The sequence below is a fragment of the Melanerpes formicivorus genome, unplaced genomic scaffold (genome assembly GCF_026170545.1).
Source record: "Melanerpes formicivorus ecotype bairdi unplaced genomic scaffold, bMelFor1.0.p_v2 SCAF_101, whole genome shotgun sequence".
In the NCBI taxonomy this organism is placed as follows: Eukaryota; Metazoa; Chordata; class Aves; order Piciformes; family Picidae; genus Melanerpes; species Melanerpes formicivorus.
In genome coordinates, this window is record NW_027142453.1 from 1,248,725 (window position 1) to 1,268,222 (window position 19,498).

The 19,498-nt window shown below is 45.4% G+C and overlaps 1 protein-coding gene across 1 annotated transcript in view; it reads left to right on the forward strand.

The window, feature by feature from the left end:
• The window catches only part of DGKH (diacylglycerol kinase eta), a 190,178-nt gene extending 170,886 nt beyond the window's left edge, over nt 1-19,292 (forward strand). Inside the window, exons 9-16 of the mRNA XM_068166490.1 lie at nt 279-381; nt 4,386-4,548; nt 7,936-8,044; nt 9,108-9,247; nt 12,427-12,511; nt 14,460-14,545; nt 16,986-17,085; nt 18,925-19,292. Of these exons, the coding sequence (XP_068022591.1) occupies nt 279-381; nt 4,386-4,548; nt 7,936-8,044; nt 9,108-9,247; nt 12,427-12,511; nt 14,460-14,545; nt 16,986-17,085; nt 18,925-19,236 (1,098 nt within the window). The 3' untranslated portion in view covers nt 19,237-19,292. The remainder of the gene's footprint in view (nt 1-278; nt 382-4,385; nt 4,549-7,935; nt 8,045-9,107; nt 9,248-12,426; nt 12,512-14,459; nt 14,546-16,985; nt 17,086-18,924) is intronic.
• Nucleotides 19,293-19,498: the final 206 nt, after the last annotated feature.

A 19,498-nucleotide genomic window follows, 5' to 3' on the forward strand; every position in this document is an offset into this window, starting at 1 on the left:
TCAGAGGGCTTGTGCTCCAAACTCCTCCCCATCTTCGCTGCTCTTCTCTGGGCACGTTCCAGAGAAGAATGAAGATGAAATAGTTGAAAGTGATGTTTTGTGGAATGAGTAACAAGCCTTTGTTGTTGAACACCCTTATGCTTATTTTCCAGGTTCGCTCCTCTTCCCTCTGCACATAAATGTTACATGTTAATCTGTTTATGTTGTAAATATTGTGTCAGTTACACTTTCATCAAAAAATGCCACTGTAGGGAGATAATTTTTTGTTTCTTTTGTAGGTTCACACTGCCTGTAAAGATCAATATCCTCGTAAATGTCCACTTGGCCAATGTAAGGTATCCATCATACCTCCAACAGCACTAAACAGTATAGACTCTGATGGTACGTAGCGTGATAGCATGTTCACTGGTAGTTAGTGTCATAGTATCAGTCAGGGTTGGAAGGGACCACAAGGATCATCTAGTTTCAGCCCCCCTGCCATGGGCAGGGACACCCCACACTACATCAGGCTGGCCAGAGCCTCATCTAGCCTGGGCTTAAACACCTCCAGGGACAGCGCCCCAACCACCTCCCTGGACAATCCATTCCAGGGCTTCACCACTCTCATGGGGAAGAACTTCCTCCTCACATCCAGCCTGAATCTCCCCACCTCCAGCTTCATTCCATTCCCCCTAGTCCTATCACTACCTGAGAGCCTGAGAAGTCCCTCCCCAGCCTTCCTGTAGGCCCCCTTCAGATACTGGAAGGCCACAATTAGGTCACCTGGGAGCCTTCTCTTCTGCAGACTGAACAGTCCCAACTCCTTCAGTCTGTCCTCATAGGAGAGGTGCTCCAGCCCTCTGATCATCCTCGTGGCCCTGGACCTGCAGCGCCCAGTGCTATCAGTATCACTGAACAGGACACAAATCCTGCAGCAGGTGAAATTCAGACAGAATGCAATTTTCTGTGTAGTTTTTTTAGAGGATTTCTTTTTTAACCAATGTGAATTAAAACCTGGTTTTGAAAGTCCCCTCACTATAAATCTTCTCTTGTTTTAGTTATCATACATGGAAACTTTTGAAGTACACAATACAGAATTACCCAGGTTGGAAAAGACCTTTGAGGTCATCAAGTCCAACCTATCACCTAATAACATCTAATCAATTAAACCATGGCACTAAGTGCCTCATCAAGTCTCTTTTTAAACACTTCCTGTGATGGTGACTCCACCACCTCCCTGGGCATTCCATTCCAATGGCCAATCACTCTTTCTGTCACTGACCACTATCCTCAGATGAAGTGGGCTGATGCTTGCCTGGCATGCATCACTCAGTATAGAATTGTGGGATAGTTTCAGTTGGAAAAGGTTTGTAAGGTCATCGAGCCCAACTGTTAACCTAACACCACCACAGCCTGAAGTGCTATGTCTGTGTGTTTTTTGGACACCTCCAGGGATGGTGGCTTCACCACCTCCCTGGGCTGCGTGTTCCAATGCCTGCCCACCCTTTCAGTAAAGAAATTTTTCCTCATATCCAATCTAAACCTCCCTTGGTGCAATTTGAGGCCATTTCCTCTCGTTTTATCACTACTAGGGAGAAGAGTCCAACACCCACCTCACAACAGCCTAATTTTAGGTAGTTGTAGAGAGGGCTGAGATCTCCCATCAGCCTCCTTTTCTCCAGACTAAACAATCCCAGGTCCTGCAGCTGCTCCTCATACACCACATTCTCCAGTCCCATCACCAGCTTTGTTGCCCTTCTCTGGATGTGCTCAGGCAACTAATTGTCCTTCTTGTAGTGAGGGACTGAAAACTGAACACTGTATTCAAGGTGTGGCCTCACCAATGCTGAGTACAGGGACATGATGACTTCCCTGTGCCTGCTTGCCACACTATTTCTGACAGAGGCCAGGCTACTGTTTGGCTTCTTGGACACCTGAGCAAACTGCTGGCTCCTGTTCAGCCAGCTGTGAACCAGCACCTTCAGGTCCTTCACTGCCAGGCAGCTTTCCAGCCATTCTGAACCTGGACTGTAGCATTGCATGGGGTTGATGTGCAAGACCCAGCACTCAGCCCTGTGAAACCTCATACAACTCACTGTGTGAGTGTTTAGGTTTTGGGCAACTCTGCTTTATACAGAGGTAAGTTAGCTGAATGGCTCAGTCCCATTTTATGGGGCTAAAGTGAGGAAGTGCTTCCATAATGTCTCTAAATGTCTTTTAAATATACATAGTGTAAGAATCCTGCAACACAGATAAAAGCTCAGCAAAGGTTCAAAACTCAGAGGTGCTCTTTGGTGGCTCTGTATAAAGGTGTGTGAATGGTGAAAGACTGCACTTAGTATCATAGTGTCATTCAGGGTTGGAAGGGATCACAAGGATCATCTAGTTCCAACCCCCCTGCCATGGGCAGGGACACCCCACACAAGATCAGGCTGGCCAGAGCCTCATCCAGTCTGCTCTTAAACACCTCCAGGGATGGGGCCTCGACCACCTCCATGGAAAAGCCATTCCAGGGCTTCACCACTCTCGTGGGGAAGAACTTCCTCCTCACCTCCAGCCTGAATCTCCCCACCTCCAGCTGCTTTCCATTCCCCCTAGTCCTATCACTACCTGACATCCTGAGAAGTCCCTCCCCAGCCTTCCTGTAGGCCCCCTTCAGATACTGGAAGGCCACAATGAGGTCACCTGGGAGCCTTCTCTTCTCCAGACTGAACAGCCCCAAGTCCTTCAGTCTGTCCTCATGAAATCCAACTGCTTTAATGTCATTGTTTGTGTTGATGACAAATGTAGGCAAACAGCTTCAACACAATTCAATGAATTTATGGTATGGAGTTAGTGATTGCTTGTGCTGTGTGTATTCACTCCTTGTGACTTGCCATGTGGTGACTTAGACCAGAGCATCATGCTGCTGTTTGTTATCCATGCTAGGAAGCTTATTCCATATGTGGAACTATTTTTCTTGGCATTTAAATAGATTAATCAAACCTCATGTAAAATTAGACATTATGATAATGCAGAACTAAATTAGCATCCTTTAATGCCATTTTTTTTCTTTACTGGAAGCTTTAGTAATTTTTGTAGTCATTGAAACCAGCATGGTAATTTTAATACTGCCTGAAAGACATGTCAAAACATAGACCTGGGATTTCTGATTCTGAAGTGTTGTTGAGAAACCACTGCTTCCATAAACTGATCATGCTTGTGGCAGCAGTGTCCATTGGTGTTACTTATTAAGGGCCTTATAGAAAGTGTGCTTTAATTTAGTTAAGACCTGCAGTGGCTTTAATAAGCTTTGAATCCCACTGCTGTTCAGTGATTCCATTATCATTAACAGCTGCATCAGGAGAAGTGTGGCCAGCAGGTCGAGGGAAGTGATCCTCCCCCTCTACTCAGCCCTGGTGAGACCCCACCTGGAGTACTGTGTCCAGTTCTGGAGCCCCTATTACAAGAGGGATGTGGAGGTGCTGGAGCGTGTCCAGAGAAGGGCCACAAGGATGATCAGAGGGCTGGAGCACCTCTCCTATGAGGACAGACTGAAGGAGTTGGGGCTGTTCAGTCTGGAGAAGAGAAGGCTCCGAGGTGACCTAATTGTGGCCTTCCAGTATCTGAAGGGGGCCTACAAGAAGGCTGGGGAGGGACTTCTCAGGATGTCAGGTAGTGCTAGGAGTAGGGGGAATGGAATGAAGCTGGAGGTGGGGAGATTCAGGCTGAATGTGAGGAGGAATTTCTTCCCCATGAGAGTGGTGAAGCCCTGGAATGGGTTGTCCAGGGAGGTGGTTGAGGCCCCGTCCCTGGGGGTGTTTAAGGGCAGGCTGGATGAAGCTGTGGCCAGCCTGATGTAGTGTGGGGTGTCCCTGGGCATGGCAGGGGGGTTGGAACTAGATGATCCTTGTGGTCCCTTCCAACCCTGAATGATACTATGATACTACGATAACCTCAGCCTGAGAAAATGCCACCACACAGATTCTCATCTGGGAGCAACTGAGTGCAGTAACTTGAAATCTGTGGGTACCCTCAGAAAGCTGATACAGGGGTGGATGGTCCAGTTCAACTGAGTAAGCTTAGCAAAAAGTGAGATTCAAACCAATCCCTTGTAACTGAAATATATGTTTAATTATTGAGAAGTGGTCTAAAAGGTTAAGAACCTTTTTCACTGTGGAAAGAAATTTATTGTCTTCAGGATTTTACTAAATCCAGGCACAGAAAATACTGGGGAGAATAAAATGAACTGGTAAATCTTGAGCAATTCCTTGCAGGAGGGATACTGAGTTTAGCATTTACATTGTGCCTTATGAAATGTACTCCTTTTGCTCTTCACCCCTTCCTTCCTCTGTCCCATGATTTCCTTTTATGTTGTTCATATTAGAAAGCCTTATTTATTTCACTCTTTCTGACTATGTTCACAGGTTTCTGGAAAGCCACATGCCCGCCATCCTGTGCCAGTCCTCTCTTAGTTTTTGTTAACTCAAAGAGTGGCGACAATCAGGGAGTAAAGTTTCTTCGTCGATTCAAACAGTCGCTAAATCCAGCTCAGGTGTTCGATTTAATGAATGGAGGACCTCACTTAGGGTAATGACCTTGGAAATGGGTAGCAGTGCCTTTCTGCAAGGGAATTTAGTGGGATATAGACTGTTGTGTTTTCTCCTCACTGCTTGAATTCTCTCACCAATGTCTACTGTGACCTTCTAATTCAAATCCAAGAGGGCAGAGTGTCAGGATGAATTCTGGTGGGTGAAGGGATTGTAGGAGAACCTATCAGCCTTGGGTGTTGTGTGACATTTTGGCTAGTTTTGACATCTGTTACTGTTAAGGTTCACACACACACACACAGTATCACACAGTGTCACCAAGGTTGGAAGAGACCTCAAAGATCATCAAGTCCAACCTGTCACCCAACACCTCATGATTACTAAGCCATTGCTTCAAGTGCCACGTCCAAACCCTTTTTGAACACCCCCAGGGAGGATGACTCCACCACATCCCTGGGTAGCACATTCCAATGGCTAACAACTCTCTCTGTGGGGAACTTTCTCTTCACCTCGAGCCTAAATGTCCCCTGGTGCAGCTTGAGGCTCTGTCTTCTTGTTCTGGTGCTGGTTGCCTGGGAGAAGAGACCAACCCCCTCATGGCTATAACCTCCCTTCAGGCATTTGTAGACAGCAATAAGGTCTCCCCTGAGCCTACTCCTGTCTGCCTGTTTGTTTGATTCATATAGTTATGTTAGTTACTATCAGCAGCATGGTTCATGAGTCTTGCTTTGGTTTTGTACAGTAATCATAGGTCATATTGATTGCTTTTAAAATATTTTCCCCAAACACTTTCCTAAGAGAGGTCCTTAGGAGTTATTAGAGTAGAATAGAATAGAATCAACCAGGTTGGAAAAGACCTTCGTGATCATCAAGTCCAACCTGTCAGCAGCCAACACCATCTAATCAACTGAACCATGGCATCAAATGTCTCATCCAGTCTCCTCCTAAACACCTCCAGTGATGGTGACTCCACCACCTCCCTGGACAGCACATTCTAACTGCCAATCATTCTTTCTGTGAAGAATCTCTTCCTAACAGCCAGCCTAAAGCTCCCCTGGCACAGCTTGAGACTGTGTCCTCTTGTTCTGGTGCTGGTTGCCTGGGAGAAGAGACCAACCCCCACCTGGCTACAACCTCCCTTCAAGTAGTAGTAGACAGCAAGAAGGTCTCCCCTGAGCCTCCTCTTCTGCAGGCTAAGCAACCCCAGCTCCCTCAGCCTCTCCTCAAAGGGCTTGTGTTCCAAAGCCCTCATCAAGTTTGTTGCCCTCCTCTGGACATGTTCCAGCAACTCAACATCTTTCCTAAACTGAGGGGCCCAGAAGTGGACACAGGACTCAAGGTGTGGCCTAACCAGTGCTGAGTCCAGGGGCACAATGACTTCCCTGCTCCTGCTGGCCACACTGTTCCTGATACAGGCAAGTAATCGTAGGTCAGGCTGATTGCTTGTTAAATATTTTCCCCAAACACTTTCCTAAGAGAGGTCCTTAGAAGTCATTCTACCAGGTCATGATGATTTTTTCTCCTCCTTTTTTTCCTTCTTTTTCTAATTGAGCTAAAAAGCAGAGCTTCATTCTGTAACACAGTGCATTTCTAGGTGATTTCTCTTTTCTCAGGGTAGGAGAAATTGTTGTGGTTTCAACATTAAACGTGTTTTTCCCTTAAATATCTGCATCTCTTGTTGTGAATAGGTGTGTGCCTGTCATATACAAGTTACATGATTTTCTTCAGGAAAAAATGTAAATGCTTCCAAAAATGTGTGATCTTAATATATTGGGTTTCAGAAATACTTTTGAGATGAGACACATCCTGGGAAATAACATGCATTAAAAATTGACACCTTTAGTTTTGTTATTGTAAGAGTTTATGCTTTCCAGTTCTTTGGGTTTTTTTAAGTCCACATCCCTCTTGTTTTTACCTCTTGGCTGTTTCTTAACATTTCATTCCCCCTTCTTGTGTCTCACCTTTCTGCTTGTCCTGTCTCTCTTGTCCTCGTTTTCTACACTGGCCAAGTGCTTTTATCCTGGAGATGTTAAAAGTCAGAAAACAGGAGGAAGTGCTGTAGGAAGCTTAATCAGGATACAGCCTGAAGGACATACTATGAAATACTTTTACTGTTTGTCTTACACTGTTGTGATCACCTTATGTGTAATAATTGCCTCCAGTGGTCTCTGCGTTTGGCATGTGTGCTTTGGCAGAAGCCTGTCTTGTGGAGCTCCTCCTGTCATGGTTTAGTTGATTAGATAGTGTTGGATGATAGGTTGGACTCGATCTCAAAGGTCTTTTCCAACCTGGTTAATTCTATCCTATCCTATCCTATCCTATCCTATCCTATCCTATCCTATCCTATCCTATCCTATCCTATCCTATCCTATCCTATCCTACCCTATCCTATCCTATCCTATCCTATCCTATCCTATCCTATTTTATTCTTCTATTCTATTCTATTCTATTCTCCTCTCCTTTCCTCTCCTCTCCTCTCCTCTCCTCTCCTCTCCTCTCCTCTCCTCTCCTCTCCTCTCCTCTCCTCTCCTCTCCTCTCCTCTCCTCTCCTCTCCTCTCCTCTCCTCTCCTCGAATCTCCTCGAATCTCCTCAAATCTCCTCTCCTCTCCTCTCCTCTCCTCTCCTCTCCTCTCCTCTCCTCTCCTCTCCTCTCCTCTCCTCTCCTCTCCTCTCCTCTCCTCTCCTCTCCTCTCCTCGAATCTCCTCTCCTCTCCTCGAATCTCCTCTCCTCGAATCTCCTCTCCTCGAATCTCCTCTCCTCGAATCTCCTCTCCTCGAATCTCCTCGAATCTCCTCGAATCTCCTCGCCTCTCCTCTCCTCGAATCTCCTCTCCTCTCCTCGAATCTCCTCTCCTCGAATCTCCTCTCCTCGAATCTCCTCTCCTCGAATCTCCTCTCCTCTCCTTGAATCTCCTCTCCTCGAATCCCCTCGAATCTCCTCTCCTCTCCTCGAATCTCCTCTCCTCTCCTCTCTTATTCTATTCTGTTCTGTTCCGTTCCATAACATTCCACTCCACTCCATTCCATTCTGTCATTGTCTTAACCTGTTCTCCTGAAAAATCCCCAGTGGTGCCTTATACTTCTGGCTGAAGTGGGAAGCACAGAGCAACTGCAACTCCATAGCTTATATGTTTTCAAAAAACATTAATAAAATTACTTAAACAATGCTAATAAAATCCTGAAAACAATGGCAAGGGAATTTGTACCAAGTAAAACCTGGCATGTTATTTATCAGAAACATCAGTAGAAATGGAACCTACAGCAACAGGGGGGGATTCAGATAGGTCTCTTGTAAGTAGCTGGTTGTATCCACCTACCCCAGAATAATACATGAAGGAACATGAGGGTGTAACAGCTGCTAATGACTAGAAGTGCTTTCTGACTAATGGACAAAGCTGGCTCTAACAGGCTGCACTTTCTCTGCAGATTGCGGTTGTTTCAGAAGTTTGACAACTTCAGGATTCTGGTGTGTGGTGGCGATGGAAGTGTGGGTTGGGTCTTGTCAGAAATTGATAAGCTCAGCTTGCACAAACAGGCAAGTGTGCATGCTTGCTTCCCTTGGCTGTACTAGACTTAATTTTGCATGCTTACTGTTCCATGACTTGGTTCTTTGCCACGTGTATGAGCCAAACTCAGTAGTTGCTGCTCAAGAGAAATTTTGCCTGTGGAACTAAGAGAAGCAGGAGCAGAATTGCACCATTTGATTTAGTATCACAGTATCACTAAGGTTGGAAGAGACCTCAAAGATCATCGAGTCCAACCTGTCACCATAGACCCCATGACTAGACCATGGCACCAAGTGCCACGTCCAGCCCCCTCTTGAACACCTCCAGGGATGGTGACTCCACCACCTCCCTGGGCAGCACATTCCAGTGATGAATGACTCTCTCGGTGAAGAACTTTCTCCTCACCTCGAGCCTAAACTTCCCCTGGTGCAGCTTGAGACTGTGTCCTCTTGTTCTGTCACTGGTTGCCTGGGAGAAGAGACCAACCCCTTCCTGGCTACAACCACCCTTCAGGTAGTTGTAGAGGGCAATGAGGTCACCCCTGAGCCTCCTCTCCTCCAGGCTAAACAACCCCAGCTCCCTCAGCCTGTCCTCATAGGGCTGTGCTCAAGGCCTCTCCCCAGCCTTGTTGCCCTTCTCTGGACACGTTCAAGTGTTTTGATGTCCTTCTTAAACTGAGGGGCCCAGAACTGGACATAGGACTCAAGTGGTGGCCTAACCAATGCAGAGTCCAGGGGCACAATGACCTCCCTGCTCCTGCTGGCCACACTATTCCTAATGCAGGCCAGGATGCCATTGACCTTCTTGGCCACCTGGGCACACTACTGGCTCATGTTTAGATGGCTGTTAATCAGCACCCCTATGTCCCTTTCTGTTTGGGAGCTCTCCAGCCACTCTGACCCCAGCCTGTAGCTCTGCATGGGGTTGCCATGGCCAAAGTGCAGCACCTGGCACTTGGACTTGTTTACAGTCTTCAGACAGCAGCTATGTATTTAATTAGCCTTTCTTGCTGGAAGCAACGACCATTTGTAACAGTCCACACCTTTTCTTTCTGGTTTTCACTAGTAGTTCTGCTCTTGTGTTGTGTTTCAGTGTCAGTTAGGAGTGTTACCCCTCGGTACTGGAAATGACCTTGCTCGTGTCCTTGGCTGGGGAGGATCCTGTGACGATGACACACAACTTCCTCAGATTTTGGAGAAACTAGAACGAGCCAGCACAAAAATGTTAGACAGGTAAACCTAAATGTGCATGTACGTGTTTTACACGAGCTTCATGTTGTTTGTTTGGCTTTCTGAGGACCTAAATCCATCTTAGAGACTTGGCCTTCAGTGGTTTTGGATTTTAGGGTGCAGATCATAATCATGAGGGAGACCTCATAGCATAGAATCAGACAGGGTTGGAAGGGACTGCAAGAATCATCTAGTTCCACCCCCTCTGCCATGGGCAGGGATGCCCCACACTACAGCAGGCTGGCCACAGCCTCATCCAGCTTGCTCTTAAACACCTCCAGGGATGGGACTGCACCCACCTCCCTGGACAACCCATTCCAGGGCTTCACCACTCTCATGCGGAAGAACTTCCTCCTCACCTCCAGCCTCAATCTCCCCACCTCCAGCTTCATTCCATTCCCCCTACTCCTATCACTAGCTGAGATCAGGAGAAGTCCCTCCCCAGCCTTCTTGTAGGCCCCCTTCAGATACTGGAAGGCCACAATAAGGTCACATCAGAGCCTTCTTTTCTCCAGACTGAACAGTCCTAACTCTTTCAGTCTGTCCTCATAGGAGAGGTGCTCCAGCCCTCTGATCATCCTTGTGGTCCTTATAACCTTGTGACCCTCGTGGTCCTCATAAGGGGGACAGTTCTTCAGTGTAACTGAGCAGCCAGAGCAGATAGTGACTGATGGAACTAGGATGTGTGCTGTGCAAAGATGAACAAAAGGTGACAGTTTGTTGCATAATAGATGAAGCTGCATAACTGCCTGTTCCAAGAAGTCATAAGCATTAAGGAGCTGCATATACTCAAAACCATTTGGAGCAGTTTTATGGACTCCATGCATGCTATTAAAAGCCATTAAAATTAGCATCTTTTTTGGTGGGTAACTCCTGAGCTTTCTGCCCTACATGTGCAGAGGAATTGTGGCTAATTGGAATTGAGGCTTGATCCATTACTAATATTTCTGTTTGAGGCTTTTTCTTAGTCAAAACTAAGAGATCTTTCCACTCCTCCTTTTATGTGGGTTCCATCTATAAGGCAAGGAACCAGTCCTCTATTTAAAAGAGAAGGATCATTATCATTATCATTGCAATGAAGGCATAACACTCTCACTTTTGAGAGGAGTATTTTTTAGGCTGTTTCTTTCCCTCATGGGTATTTCTGTTTTTCTCTGGTTACAAGCACTTGATTGTCATCAACGGGGATTTTGGTTTAGAGTAGCTTTTATGAAATAGAGAAACAAGTCCTTTTAAAGTTTTTCTGCACATGTGGTGATTTGAGCCTTAACTGGGATTTAAGAGCTCAGATGGGGGCAAGACTGAGAATCCCTCCTCTGTCTCCCCCCTTCTCTTTCCCAATAGAGAGGAAAAAAAAAAAAAAGGAAGGGGGGAAAATTCACTGAGAAATAATTTGGAGTTGGTCTGGAAGTAAAGAGGTAAAAGTTTTCTTTAAACAAAGTATATAAATATATATATATATAAACAATAACAGGAAGGGTTCACAAGGGGTAAGGAGCAAGGGTGGATGGGGAAAAAAAATGTATACAAAACCAATCCACCAGGCATGGATGTAGCAGGGAGAGGACCAGGCCTGACCACATGACAGAAAAGTAGGAAGCCAGCAGCAGTAGCTCTCATCCAGGCAAGGCAGGAGCCAAAAAGAGACCTAATAGCTGCAGTGTCTTCCTTTTTGTAGGCTTGCTGGACAGGGAGGGGGAGTGGAACAGACTAACTCGGTTCCCCGGGGGGAAAATACCCTCCAGGGAGAGCAAGGCTCTCACAAGCCCTCCCGTGCCCTGCTTTCAGGATGGGTGTAACCCATCACAGCAGAGTATGTAGAGAAATGCTTCTTACTGATCCTTGGAATTAATTGTTGGCCCTGGACATTCTGAAAGATTCATAGATTTCATAGAATCATAGAATCAATAAGGTTGGAAAAGACCTCAAAGATCATCAAGTCCAACCTGTCACCCAACACTTCATGACTACTAAACCATGGCTTCAAGTGCCACATCCAATCCCTTTTTGAAGACCTCCAGGGATGGTGACTCCACCACCTCTCTGGGCAGCCCATTCCAATGGCTAACAACTTTCTCTGTGAAGAGCTTTCATGTTTGACTTTATCTGTACTGAAAAAAATCTGTTTCATTTGATTGCTTTAAATTCTGTAGACTTGTTCCAAATTAATATGCACTGATTGCTTGTTCTTTATAGCTGGCTTTGAAGGTGGTTGGTATTAGTAGTTTCATACTTTGTATGCTGTAGAGCACTGTCCTTTCCCAGGGGGAAAAATTAAACATGTCAATGAAGATATTTCACTATTTGCTTTGTTCTCATGGCTGCTTCCCCTAGTTGAGATGAAAAACTGATACCTTAGAGTTTTTTCTCTAGGAACACATCTATTTAACTTCTGTGGTAGTTCACACAAATTCTTTTATGTTCATAGAATCATAGAATCAAAAAGGTTGGGCAAGACCTCAGAGATCATGAAGTCCAACCTGTCACCCAGCACCTCATGACTACTAAACCATGGCTTCAATAGCCACATCCAATCCCTTTTTGAGCACCTCCAGGGACAGTGACTCCACACCTCCCTGGGCAGCAAATTCCAATGTCCAAAAACTCTTTCTGTGAAGAACTTTATCCTTACCTCAAGCCTAACAAGTTTTACACAGAGAGAGTGATTGCCCATTGGAATGGGCTGCCTGGGGAGGTGGTGGAGTCACCATCATTGGAGGTGTTCAGAAGGAGACTTGACAGGGTGCTTGGTGCCATGGGTTAGCTGTTTGGGTGGGTTGGATTGGTTGATGGGTTGGACACGATGATCTTGAAGGTCTCTTTCAACCTGGTTTATTATTATTATTATTATTGTTGTTGTGTTGTTGTTGTTGTTATTATTAACTTCCCCTGGCACAGATTGAGACTGTGTCCTCTTGTTCTAGTGCAGTGACTGTTTTGCTGGAAAAATCTTTGCTGCCTGCATCAAATATTCAACAATTTGTTCTGACTACTGAAACAAATTATTACTGTTAATTATTGTCATTCATCCACAATTAGTGTGCTTAATTAGTGTACTTAATTGTTTTTTAGCAAATGGATGTGATTGTTCTGACAGTGGAGATTTTTGGCTGTTGTTGATGTGTTGGAGAAAATACATAGCTAACAATCTGGAAAGTTAAAAGCTGTTTTGTTTCTTTCAGGTGGAGTATAATGTCCTATGAACTGAAATTGCCAGCAAAGCCTTCTATTCTTCCAGTGACTGCAGAAGAGGTGGAGGAATGCCAGGTGGGCTGTGGTGGTTTTAGGCCATGCCTTTAAAATTCAGCTGCAGAATTCACACAAGCCCTATGAGGAGAGGCTGAGGAAGCTGGGGTTGCTTAGCCTGGAGAAGAGGAGGCTCAAGGGAGACCTTCTTGCTCTCTACAATAACCTGAAGGGAGGTTGTAGCCAGGTGGGGGTTGGTCTCTTCTCCTGGGCGGCCAGCACCAGAACAAGAGGACACAGTCTCAAACTCTGCCAGGGGAGTTTTAGGCTGGATGTTAGGAAGAAATTCACAGAAAGCGTGATTGGCCATTGGAATGTGCTGCCCATGGAGGTGGTGGAGTCACCTTCACTGGAGGTGTTTAGGAAGAGACTGGATGAGGCACTTGGTGCCATGGTTTAGTTGATTAGACGGTGTTGGGTAATAGTTTGGACTCAATCTCAAAGGTCTTTTCCAACCTGGTTAATTCTAGTCTAGTCTAGTCTAGTCTAGTCTAGTCTAGTCTAGTCTATTCTATTCTGCTCTGCTCTATTCTAATGGTATGTTTTGGTGTTATGTTACTGTATAATACTTTTATATATACTATAGTACATGCAAAAATCTGTATTTTATACAGATATATTAAGCCAAGGTATTTGTTCTCTTGGTTTTGCAATAAGCATTAGAAAAACTCAGGTCATATTCTGAACTAATGAGAGAAGTGTTTTATGGCTTGATTTAGATCAGGTGATAGAACTCAGCTTTCTCTTTGTTCTTTCAAATCATGCTGGTCCCAATGAAAAGCTTCGTCTGTCTTCCAGGCTACGTTTGCACTTGTACAGTCTGATGAGGTTTCAGTTTTGAGGGGGAGATGTTTTAATCAAATTAATTGGCATGAAAAGCCTGCCTACAAATGAGAAAATAATCTATTCCTACAAAAGTTCATGCATATCAATGTTAGCTCCAAAACTACTTGAGAAGCAATAATTAATCATCAGACTCTTGAATAATTTAATAATTCAGGCTGGTTTAATTGGCAGGGAGGTTATAACCTTTGACAGCTTGCCTCAGTATAGACATGCAAAAAAGGCTGGACTCCACTGGCTGGGTTTTTAATAGTGTTATTTTGCATGCAGCTCTGGTTTCAGTGTCAGCAGTCTGGATCAAGGCTTTATCTTCTCCAATTTCTCAAGGCAGTTGAAATTTTTCACTGTATCTTCATCTTGTAAAAGAAAAACAAATGGAACACATTTTCTTCTAGTTAGTTCTGGCTTTGAAATGGTATTTAGCCCTTTGTGGAAATGGAAGGAACTACTCATATAATTCAGTTCTGTAGACCCTGGCCTGCATCAGGAGCAGTGTGGCCGGCAGGAGCAGGGAGGCCATTCTCCCCCCTGTAAGCTGCACTGGTTAGAATAGAATAGAATAGACCAGATTAGGTTGGGAAAGACCTTTGAGATCATCAAGTCCAACCCATCACCCAATATCATCTAATCAACTAAACCAGGGCACTAAGTGCCTCATCCAGTCTCCCCTTAAACACTTCCAGTGATGGTGACTCCACCACCTCCCTGGGCAGCCCATTCCAATGGGCAGTCACTCTCTCTGTGTAGAACTTCCTCCTAACCTCCAGCCTAAACCTCCCCTGGTGCAGCTTGACACTGTGTCCTCTTGTTCTGGTGCTGGCTCCCTTGGAGAAGAGACCAACCCTCACCTGTCTACAACCTCCCTTCAGGTAGTTGTAGAGAGCAATAAGGTCACCCCTGTTTCTCCTGTTCTCCAGGCTAAGCAGCCCCAGCTCCCTCAGCCTCACTCTTTAAATCTGGCATATAAAATATACTATGCAGGTAGAATCTGCATTGCCAACTGCTTTCCCTTGTGTTAGATCTGAAATGGTAATTCTGCTATTTTTGGAGGCATTCTACCTCGCTGCTTGCTGTTGAACTGTTGGAACATGCAGAAAGGGAAGTTGTCTGTTCTCTCTCTTTTCAGATATCTGCTTATGAGGATTCAGTTGCTGCTCATCTTGCAAAAATTCTCAATTCTGATCAGCACTCAGTTGTCATATCATCTGCCAAGTGAGTTGATTGCTTTTATGTACAATGTGTGGGATAAATCCCCTGTGTAACATCATCACCATAATTACCTTCTGCCTAAGCCTGATTATCTTATGGTCGGCCTGACTGGCTTGCCTTGCTATATGTTGGTTGATGTTTTTTATAGTAGAAGGTTTTGTTCTGCACACTGTTTTCTCCTGTGGCCCAGTTTTAATGACTAGCTTAATACTAGACACATCAATGGGGTTTTTTTAAAACTTAATATTCATAATAATGATAAATAATAAACATATAAAACCATACAAAACATATAAAAACCTTAATAAATCACTTAATAAATCACTTAATAAAGTGATTTTAAATCCCTCCAAAATGGACAGTGGCATTGAGTGCACCCTCAGCAAGTTTGCTGATGACACCAAGCTGTGTGGTGCAGCAGACACGCTGGAGGGAAGGGAGGCCATCCAGAGGGACCTGGACAGGCTGGAGAGGTGGGCACAAGCCAACCTCATGAAGTTCAACAAGAGCAAGGGCAGGGTCCTGCATCTGGGTCGAGGCTATCATAGTATCATTCAGGGTTGGAAGGGACCACAAGGATCATCTAGTTCCAACCCCACTGCCTTGGGCAGGGACACCCCACACTACATCAGGCTGGACAGAGCCTCATCCAGCCTGCTCTTAAACACCTCCAGGGACCGGGGCTTCGACCACCTCCCTGGACAACCCATTCCAGGCTTTCACCACTCTCATGGGGAAGAACCTCCTCCTCACATCTAGCCTGAATCTCCCCACCTCCAGCTTCATTCCATTCCCCCTAGTCCTATCACTACCTGAGATCCTCAGAAGTCCCTCCCCAGCCTTCCTGTAAGCCCCCTTCAGATACTGGAAGGCCACAATGAGGTCACCTCGGAGCCTTCTCTTCTGCAGACTGAACAGCCTCAACTCCTTCAGTCTGTCCTCATAGGAGAGGTGCTCCAGCCCTCTGCTCATCCTCGTGGCCCTTCTCTGGACACGTTCCAGCACCTCCACATCCCTCTTGGAATAGGGGCTCCAGAACTGGACACAGTACTCCAGGTGGGGTCTCACCAGAGCTGAGTAGAGGGGGAGGATCACCTCCCTTGACCTGCTAGCCACACTTCTCCTGATGCAGCCCAGCATCTGATTGGCTTTGCGGGCTGCAAGTGCACACTGAGAGCTCCTGTTGAGCTTCTCCTCCACCAGCACCCCCAAGTCTCTCTCCTGAGGGCTGCTTTCCAGCCACTCACTGCCCAGCCTGCATTTGTGCCTGGGATTGCCTTGACCCAGATGCAGGACCCTGCCCTTGCTCTTGTTGAACTTCATGACGTTGGCTTGTGCCCACCTCTCCAGCCTGCCAAGGTCCCTCTGGATGGCCTCCCTTCCCTCCAGCGTGTCTGCTGCACCACACAGCTTGGTGCCATCAGCAAACTTGCTGAGGGTGCACTCAATGCCACTGTCCATGGCACCCACAGAGATGTTGACCAAGCCTGGTGCCAGGACTGATCCCTGAGGGACTCTGCTTGTCCCTGGCCTCCACTGGGACATGGAGCCATTGACAGCCACTCTTTGGGTGCAGCCATCAAGCCAGTTCCTTATCCATCTAGTGGTCCACCCATCAAACCCATCTGTCTGGATGCCTTCTTTTTTTCTCTGCTCAATGCAAGCAAATGAAGTTTCCTTTTCAAAGCACACATAACACTTGTTGGAAATTGAGGGACAAGCTACTGTTGTGTTTCCAGATTCTAAATTGAGTCTGTATCTTGTTAATGCTTTTTTTAACTTCTGTCAAGTAAATGCCAACCACATGAACAGCACTAAGCAATTATCCACACCTTGATAGGGAGTTTGCTGCCTGTCTGCAGTGTAGGTAATAAGAACCAAGTCTTTCTGATTTACACAATGAAACTTCATTGCAGCCACTGTAGTTTGTGTAGATATACCTCAGGGTTGGCTGTGGTTCCTAAGCATGAGCTGGCCAGTGGGATGGGAGTAGCCACATGCTTTCATTTCAGGGGTGCTCCCATACAGTCAGTAGATTTTCATCATTGTTTCTAGATTTCATCTTTGCATGGGAGTTTGCAAGACTCTGTTTAAAGTTCTCAAAGCTGAATGCAAGTTTGCCAACTCTGCTGGTATGGAAGGTGTGCAAGCAAGAGAATGGATAAAATTAGTCCCATTTATTTCAGTTCTTAGGAATAAGAGGGTTGTGTACAATGTGTGCAAAGGCTTCACTAAAAAGGAGGAAAAAGTTTTGGTTTAAAGCCCATTGGAATTTTTCAAGCCATGGAAAAGAGTCTCATCTGCTTTGTGTCTGATCACAGAGAACAGCTTCCAACATGAATTGCAGTGTGCATATAGATAAATTGTTGTAATAATGTAATATTAAAACCATATTGTTTCACTTGATGTCTCCCCTTTCCTCTTCCTTTTTTCTCACCTGAAGAATATTGTGTGAAACTGTAAAGGACTTTGTTGCTAAAATAGGGAAGACTTACGAGAAACCAATGGAAAATGCAGAGGAAGCTGATGCCATGGCCATTAAAGTAAGATGATGACTATGTTGTGGTTTAAAGCTGTGGGGTGATTAAACTTTGTAGCTCATGGGTGCTTAATTTTCACATTGCTCCAAGTTGTCCAGCTTGGCTTCAATTTCAACCAGTGACTTCTAAAATTCTTCTCTTCTGATTCAGGGTAATATACATAGAAAAGAAAGGCAATGTTTTCCATTAGGAATTACATTTCCAGGGATTAAGTTAGCTACAGGAAAAAGAAAGAGAATAATGAAGAGAGGATACTGGGAGAATGAAGGCAAGAGAGACTACAAGGTTAAAAATAATACTTGAAGCTCATGTTGCAAAAGCATTGGGGGGGGAGGGAAAGTCCCATAAGGATTTGGTGTGAGGCATAAAATTTACATGAGCTGAAAAGAAGAAAACAAAATCACTCTCAATCACAGTCAGGAAATGTACTTGCTAAATGTCAATTTGTGGTTCAAATTGTGTTTCTATTTGGTGCACATTTTAGACAGTGAATTTTTTTCCCCCACTGTTCCAAGGACAGAGAGTGTTGATTTCCTTTCCCTTAAGCACAGAAAAGTCTTTTTTTTTTGCCAGCATGCCTAGAGAGAGCAACTGCTTAGTCATGGGTAGAGTGTTTGGCAATGTTTGGTTCTAGCTTGTGCCTCTTGCTCTGTGACAATTGACTTGCTTAAATCATAGAATCACAGAAGGGGTTTGGGATGGGAAACACCTTAAAGATCACCTAGCCCACCCCTAATGTACAATCAGGTAGCAAAGGCAAGCCTGTGTCTCTCGATCTAACAGCTGGGCATGGCCCCCTGGGGTATCTCTCCAAGCCTGTGTCTCTCGATCTAACAGCTGGGCATGGCCCCCTGGGGTATCTCTCCAAGCCTGTGTCTCTCAATCTAACATCTGGGCATGTCCCCCTGGGGTATCTCTCCAAGCCTGTGTCTCTCAATCTAACAGCTGGGCATGTCCCCCTGGGGTATCTCTCCAAGGTGGGGTACTGAGCACCTATAATTTCTTATCATGCGTGGTATGGGCAAATCTGTGGTGGCTTTCTGAGCAGGCCTGAGGGAGAAGAGTAGGATCTAATCTGTACCCTAGTTATGTGACAGGCTGAGTTTAGCATGGTGCTTTGTTTTAATCTGAGTGTAGGGAGTTTTTGTTAAAATTACTCTAATCTGGTTAAATGTTGCAGGATATGTCTGCAAATGAAAAAGGTGCAGGCCTGCTTGTGAGTGGGTCTTCCAAAATCTGGAGCCTAGGTTTGGATTTGACATAAACAATTACATAGACACTTAAGACATGGACAATTTGAGCTGAGGGAGATGGGGTTGCTTAGCATGGAGAAGAGGAGGCTCAGGGGAGACCTTCTTGCTGTCTACAACTACCTGAAGGGAAATTGTAGCCAAGTGGGGGCTGGTCTCTTCTCCCAGGCAACCAGCACCAGAACAAGAAGACACAGTCTCAAGCTGTGCCAGAGGAGATTTAGGCTGGATGTTAGTATGAAGTTCTTCATAGAATGAGTGATTGGCCATTGGAATGTGCTGCCCAGGGAGGTGGTGGAGTCACCGTCAGTGGAGGTGTTTAGGAAGAGACTGGATGGGGTGCTTGGTGCCATGGTTTAGTTGATTAGATAGTGTTGGGTGATGGGTTGGACTTGGTTGTCTCAAAGGTCTTTTCCAACCTGTTGTATTGTATTGTATTTCTATTCTATTCTATTCTATTCTATTCTATTCTATTCTATTCTATTCTATTCTATTCTATTCTATTCTAATTTTATATACCTAACTTCCTGAAAATGTTCTCACACTCACTGTTTGTTTTCATGTGTGTGTATTGTTTTCCACTTTATCTTAGTGCTCTGAGTTAAATGAGAAGCTTGACCTATTGCTCCAGGCTCTTCACACAGAAGCCCAGGCCGCTCCCATTCTCCCAGGCATCAATCCCCCCATTGTGGAAGAAGAAGCAGAGGAGTTTTCAAGTGAAGAATCCTTGTCTGAAAGTAAAGAGCAATTAGCAGAGTGTGTCTCCAAGTCTTCCACCCAGAAACTCTTCAAACCAAGGGAACAGTTAATGCTCCGGGCAAACAGCTTGAAGAAGGCTGTGAGGCAGATCATTGAACAGGCAGAGAAAGGTGCATGTCAGTGGTGTTTTGATCCTTACAGATAGAACAATAATGCCTTTTTCTTCCCCCCCAATAATATAAATTTTCACTATTAAAGTTTGATCTCTGTATTCTTACATTGATACAATTATGTGCTCATTGCAAGCTGCAAGGAGGAGAGGCTAGATGTGAGGAGGAGGTTCTTCACCATGAGAGTGGTGAAACCCTGGAATGTGTTGTCCAGGGAGGTGGTCGAGGCCCCGTCCCTGGGGGTGTTTAAGAGCAGGCTGGATGAGGCTCTGGCCAGCCTGATCTAGTGTGGGGTGT